We start from the raw sequence: 7,001 nt of genomic DNA, 5'->3' as shown, positions 1-7,001 counted from the left end.
GGTGAAAAATGAATGATAAGTTAACTTACATTGGCGAACGATCGCCGCCATAGTTGATCTAGTACAGTTATGAAAATTGTGCTTTCACTCCTTTTCAGCTGCAAGCTACTTCATCTTTATAAACTAGGGTTGTTATTGAAGGTTAGCAGTACACTTTACCAATCTAGTGAGTGATCCCACAGCTGTCATTTCGCACCCAGTAATGTTTTTTTTTGTGTGCGATTTGTTAGTCCTTAGTTAAATGATGTATCTCAATTCAAACCAGTAGATTTCAATATATACTGCAGTGTACTAAATAAAGTTAAATCATGTATTATCAATGAGACACCGGGAGTATATATCTTTACTGGCTCAGGCCAGGAGTTCAGATATTTCTTATCAACTCAGATGATACTAAAGCCCACCCCCCCCACCCCCTCACTAAATATTTGTTACCAATTTCTAGCTAGTTAAATTAATTGTAAGAGTACATAACAATGGCGCAGCCCTCGAAGTTATGAAACCCTTTAACTGATGATTCATTTGGAAGGTTAAACAAGGCATGATCGATCTAGCTAGCTAGCAAGTATCTGAACTTTTATTTGCTATATATTCAGTAAAGTAAAAATTATCTACTACTAGTAGTACTAGTACCATATATACATGGGTGCATGTGTTGTCTATATATATGCGACAACTATTATTTTGTACTACAGCTATAGAAAAGACACTAGGTAAACAATTATTCCTCCTGCAAAAGCTTCCGTAGAGGTTGGATGGATCCTCTCCAAGAGCTTCCGTAGAGCACAATGGCCATACATAAACTGACACTGCATGCAGAAAGAAACAACGAACTGTCAGTTCATGTCAACGACAACTAGTCTTGAGCGCAGGCTCGCGTCTGCAGCTTTCCAGCGCTAGCTCCCATCACCAAGGCCGTAGTTGTGTGCAGGCGGATCGGCATGCATGCATACCTGGCTTGCATACATGCTTTTGTTTCCCATGCCTCGTTCATGGACAGCAACTCGAGATCTGTCATCGCCGCAGGGCTCTCTCTTCTCTCTTCTCTCTCTGATTGCAGGTATGCAGGTTGATAAATACTCCAGTACTGTTTGCTCTGGCTTCAGAGAGAGAGAGAGAGAGAGAGTATATATCGATGTACTAGCTAGCTAGCTGCCTACGCTGTATTATGCGATGCCGTAGAGGGGATCGGAAATTCAGAATGAAGGGACCTGATCCACATATCCACACTCCGCCGCCGTCCGCCGGCCGGCGGCCAACAAACGTCGCTGCCGAAGGTAGGAGGAGGAGATGTTGGGTGGTGTCTTTAGTCTTTAGGACCACATCGGCGCAAGCTAGCCTGCCGGCTAAAGCAAACGCAGAGGACGGAGGAGAAGAGGTGGCATGGCCCATAACAATGATATATATGATTGACGCGATGGAGGATCAAATTGGTCGCATCTAGAACAGAAGATTGTTCATCCCCGCTGTCATGCACGAACGGAAGGAATCAATCCAGCCACTTTCCCCCTTAGATACTGTATTTGACAACAACTACTACCAATTAATTAACTGGCATTCATATCACGAGCAGGTATCAAGCAAAAAAAGAAAACGACGCGTTACGTAATTTTATTCGATCATTTGATCACTCTCTCTGTCTGAGTGATATGCATGTACAGTAATAGCACGCCGTGCCTGTACAAGTAATCAACGGACCAATCATGATCCACGCGAACATACGCGCGGCACACATGATTGCGCTAAGACGGGAGCGGCAGCAACACCGGCAACGCTGAAGACGAAGCACCTATCATGCGCGCACGAACGACGTGGATATGCATATGCATATGCATATGATGGCGCGGCCCGTCACGCGCGCGGCTGCAGCTGTCTGTACGGATAGACAGAAAGCTCATGGCTCGTTAACTCGCTCGATTCGTGACAAGCTCAACTTGGCTTGACTTGACTCGTAGCTCGTTAGAGATAACGAGCTACCTCGCGAGCCTTAACGAGCCAAAGCACAAACTACAGCAGCCCATAGATAATAGGCCAAAGGCCCATGGGCCATGGCCCAATAAAGAAACCTAGGCAACAAGCAAGCAGCATTGCAGCAGCCAGTAGCCGGACTTCCAATCTTCCACCGCCGCCGCATATACCAGCACAAGTGCTGAAGTGCACGAAACTACCACCTGAACTCTCTTGGCGTTCGGCAAGACGGCGACCAGGAGGTCGAGGACGAGGCGACGGGCGGCGGCCAGGCCCCAGCTCCGCCACCGGCCCTCCCACCTCCGCCGTCGGCGCGCCGCCTCCCCGTTGGCTCTCCCACCGCCGTCGACCGCCTGGCTGCCTCCCATCCCGGCGAGCCGATGGCCATCCGCTCCCTCCACCACCGGCCAGGCCACCTCACGCCGCTCTGCCGCCGGTCTCCGCCGCCTCGCGTCGCTCCGCTGACGGCCGCTGCCTGAGGTTCTCCGCCACGGCTGCCACCTCACGTTGCTCCGCCGACGACCGCCGCCCCGAGCTCCTTCGCCATAGCAGCCGCCTCATGCCACTCCGCCACTGGTCATCGCCCCGAGCTTCTCCGTCGTGGCTACCGCCTCGCCTCGCGCTGCCAGCCGCCACCCCGAGCTCCTCCCCCGTGGCCACCGCCACCCAGAGCTCATCCGCCGTGGCCGTCCCGAGCTCACGAGCCAGCTCGAGCTTTCCATCGAGTCGAGCCGAGCTAAGGTTTTTAACTCGTTAAGATCTAGACCGAGCCGAGTTAAGCCAAGTCGAGCCGACTCGATATCCATCCCGCTCGATGGATAGGAAAAAAAAAAGGACGAAAGGAACCGAGAAAAGGTGGAGGCTAGCTAGCTACAGCTAATTAAGGTCGCAAAAACAAAGGTGATAACTGAGATTCCGGTCTCCGGACCGGGAAACGACGGCGCGTAGCATGGGGGCAGCTAACGACCGCAGCGCTGCATTGCAGGAAAGCAGGCCCCATCCGTGGCGGGCGCCCAACCCCCCACCGGCATCTCGGCTAAAAAGAATCAACCGATATATCGATCGAGCCGTGTGCGGCGTACGTACGTACGTGGCGGGGCCAAGGGCGTGCGTCCGCCCTAACCATGCGCGTATGCACGCGTGACCAGCTAGTGATCAGAGAGTGACCACAACAACAAGGGCGCGCGGGCTACCCATGCATGCATGGTGATGGCGAACCGGCCGGCCACCTCGCGCCCTCTGCTGGCAACAGGCCATTTGAACGTTGCGTTTGGATGGTTCCGGGAGTCAGGCCCGCCCGGGGCCCCCACCCCGCCCCTCCCCCCTGCCACGGCGACGATGCCGCAGGCTTTGCACGCCGCATCGGCCGAGGCGGGGTCACACACGCGCCGGCCGGCACACACTGTGTGATAGCTGCTGTTTGCTGCTGCCCTCTGCTGCAGCCAGTAGCAAGTAGCAACTGTAGCAACCCACCGCGCGCGCGCGGCCGCCCCCCGGCGCACCAATGGTTTTACAGTTTTACTGTTCCCCACGCAGCCAAGCCAATCCTGGATTCCTGATCCTGATCGATATCACTGGTGCTCATAAACTTTGAGCGACCTGGTTTGTGTTGGGGATGAATCTGGATTTATATATAGTCAGGTTCCCGTGAGTAGGCCTAGTTGCCATTTGCCAGAACGCCTGGACTCTGATGGATGGATGGATGGATGGATGTATCGCACGAGCAAGTGGTGCAGGACAGCCTCCTGATTTTCTCGTGGAGATCGTCAGAATCTCACAGAGTCACATCTCACTGCTGTGTGGTTGAAAAAAAACTTCGAAGATGAAGCGGGCCCGTCATCTATGTGAGTGGGCCATTACTAGGCTTAAATTCTCTCATTGCCACTAGATGGGCCGCCGTATGGCCCAATTACAATATGGGCTATTTAGCCTATTTTATCTTGGGGGATAAATGTGGGCCTAGCTTGCTCCCTAAACCTCAGTCGTGGGCCTCATAGCTCTGATCCAGTAAAGCTAGGGTTTTATTACTCCGGTCGTCCGCCGCCTCCGCTGTGCAAAACCCGCACGGCGCCGGAGGATCCTCGGAAGGCTTGGGAAGCAAGAAGGGGAAGCCGGCATGGACTCCTTCTCGTCGCCGTCGATGTCGTCGTCTGGGTCCTCCGCCAACCCGGAGGTGCTTATGGACCAGATCAAGGCGCAGCTCGCCCAGGCGTACGCCCAGGAGTTCCTTGAGGTGAGACCCCCCCTCCCACCCAAATCGTTTCCGCTCTTTCAGTTTCAGTTGGTTTGTTGAGCCCAAATCTGCAGAAGCCCCATTACCGGATTGGTGTGCAATACAGTTTAATCCTGCTGGCATAGGATGGTTACTAGTTTCTGCATCGTAATTGTATGATTAAATCTATGCTCAATCGCCATGCACTCATTAGTCTTCCTGTTTGCATGGGATGCCTAAAACTCAAGAAACTGATTTCAATTGCTTATGATAAGGTTTATAAACTTGGAATCAGCACATGCTGTAACATTCACGCTCACTGTATCCATTGATTCATTGATTGTGATATCGTTCTGCATACTGATTCAAGCTATCATACTAATTTCTGCTGCGCCCGAATCAAGCACACACCTTTATGTGGTGGCACATATGCTGATTTTTTTTCTGTTTTTTCTTGTCCTATAACGTTATACAATAATTTCTTTGATTTCACAAAAAGAAAATAAAAATACAAGGATCCAAAGCTATACATCCAACTGTTTCAATGCTCATTTTTATCAGTTTATTGATCTAAATGCATCAAACTCACCATATACATCCAATAAATATAATAGTAAGCCATTCAAATTGACTGGACCTAGATTTCATAGATTTTAGATTACAGACTTGAGTTCGATACTTCTAATGTTACCTTCAATGTTCTAGTGCTTGTATTTTGCTTAAATTTATGGTGACATTTGCATTCATATATTTGAATTCAACACGGAGTCTGAACTGTTAATTTAACTTGCTGCCACAACAAAAGATGTACACAAAGCTACCAGTGAAGTTTACCTTCCTGTTCCTCATTACTATCGGTAATAGCATCTTGAAAAAGCAGATATTTGGGGGTGGAATTAGCTTCGGAGATGTCTAGGTGTTGTCTCATTGTTCTTGCAAGGTACAATAATTTTCGTAGTGCCGAGGTTTTATTCGATAGATATCCTGTTTTGTGATTGTCCATATTCTAGTACTAGTAATGAGCACAAGAAGCTTAGCAATAGATTCATTAGGGTGATGTTTACAGCAGTTTCCTTTTACAGCGGTTGCCATAGGATGTTTTCTATTTTTTGTTTTCCTAGTTGTATGGTTAAATCTATGCTCAACAATCCCATTTCACTTCTAAGTCCTGCTTGTTTGCATAGGATTGCTAAAACTTAGAAATTGATTTCAATTGTTTTGGAAAAAGACTATTAACTTGGAATCACTTAAGTAAACTATTATTAATCAACATGCACATGCTATGGCTTTCATGCTCACTGTATCTATTGATTGTAATACCATTCTGCATACTGACAGAAGTCATCATACTGGTGTCCATTGCATCCAAATCAATTATGCAATTTGATGTGTTCGCTCATCTATGGTTTTGTTTTGTTTGTTTTACTTGTCCTATCATGCACGGTGATGACTTCTTGAATCTCAAGAAAACCAAGAATCCAAAAGTACAATAACAGTCCAAATGCACACTTTAAGTACCAAGAGATATTGGTGAACTGTATCATCATTTATCATACTAGGCGCATCAAACTCATCATCATTCACATTACATATTTGAGTTTGGTACCTTCTCCCAGTGTCCTGTATTTTGTCCTCTCCAGTGTTGACAACCTTGCAGGTCTGATAAAGGAACTTAGGATGCAGTATATATCTAAGACTGGACCCTGTAACTAATAGGTATAATAGTGAACTACATAAATTGACTAGACTACGGACATCGAGTCACCTAGATTTCAGATTACAGGTCTGAATTTTGTAACTTCTGACTGTTGGCTCTGCTATTTCAAGTGCTTATCCTTTGCTTAAAGCTATGATGAGATTCTAATGCGTCTTTCCTTTTGATATGCATCCATATATTTGTACTCAGTATAGAGTCCTAACAGTTGCTGCCGCAACAATAAAAAATTACACAAAGTTAGCAGATATGTTGGGTGAACTAGTGCACTATTACTATTAAGTTTGACATGTGATTGATTAATTTTTCTCATCAAGTGTTTGTACCATTGCTGGTAAGTATCATGCTATATGTAATACAGGTTACATGCGAAAAAGGGGGAAAACCTTATTAAATAAACAAGTCAATTCCAGGCATTGCTTATTTGTTAAAAACACATAGCATGATTTTTACTGTCTTGTATGTTGTTGTTACAGACTGTTGGGAACAAGTGCTTTGCCAAGTGTGTGACCAAGCCAGGATCAAGCTTGAGCGGGAGCGAGAGCAATTGCATATCACGCTGCGTTGACCGTTACATCGAGGCAACCGGTATTGTCAGCCGAGCTTTGTTCAGTTCCACACGCTGAGTGAAGATGTAACCCTGGGTTGCTGGCTTAAAATCAAAATGGGGGAAATTTGTTCTCCAGACTTTTTTATTTTTTTTGTCTCTCTGAACTATGAGAAAGAGAACAAAGCTTCATCAATCAAGTGGCAAATATTAGCTAAGCTGGCTTTTCAGCTGTTAAAAGCGGCAAATTCTGCCTTGCAGTTTGCCTCTGTAGCTACTGCAAGTTTAAACTGGTATGCGTACGATTTAACCATCTGTTTTATTTTATGTACGATTTAATTAATATCACTTAACTAGTAAAATTGAATCGTACGAATAATATACCGTTTGTTTTGTTCTCATTAAGTTTTTCATTGGAGGCAAAGGCGATCTCCCGAATGTTCGTTTGCGTCGTCCCATGAGTTAAAACCGACTCGGTCGAAAGTTGACAAACGAGTCACTGACGGCGTGGCCCCACCGTGGAATCGAGCGCGGTTGCGGGTGCAGCCACCAACTGCCGC

At 47.1% G+C, this 7,001-nt stretch overlaps 1 protein-coding gene across 1 annotated transcript; it reads left to right on the top strand.

The window, feature by feature from the left end:
* The first annotated feature begins 3,987 nt into the window (after positions 1-3,987).
* Positions 3,988-6,805, top strand: LOC102715268 (mitochondrial import inner membrane translocase subunit Tim13). The gene is made up of 2 exons (XM_006647630.2): positions 3,988-4,201; positions 6,371-6,805. Exons 1-2 carry the CDS (start codon positions 4,085-4,087, stop codon positions 6,518-6,520), a joined length of 267 nt encoding a protein of 88 aa, XP_006647693.1. The 5' UTR covers positions 3,988-4,084; the 3' UTR covers positions 6,521-6,805.
* The last annotated feature ends 196 nt before the right edge of the window (positions 6,806-7,001 follow it).

Source organism: Oryza brachyantha, chromosome 2 (genome assembly GCF_000231095.2).
Source record: "Oryza brachyantha chromosome 2, ObraRS2, whole genome shotgun sequence".
Classification (NCBI taxonomy): domain Eukaryota; kingdom Viridiplantae; phylum Streptophyta; class Magnoliopsida; order Poales; family Poaceae; genus Oryza; species Oryza brachyantha.
The sequence above is the reverse complement of the archived record's forward strand: the minus strand, read 5'-3'. Positions and strand labels throughout refer to the sequence as shown.

Excerpts from the sequence above, each read along its gene's own strand:
- LOC102715268 (XM_006647630.2), top strand. The coding sequence starts at position 4,085 with ATGGACTCCTTCTCGTCGCCGTCGATGTCGTCGTCTGGGTCCTCCGCC. Across the intron at positions 4,202-6,370 it reads ACGCCCAGGAGTTCCTTGAG|ACTGTTGGGAACAAGTGCTT; the intron begins GTGAGACCCCCC and ends TTGTTGTTACAG.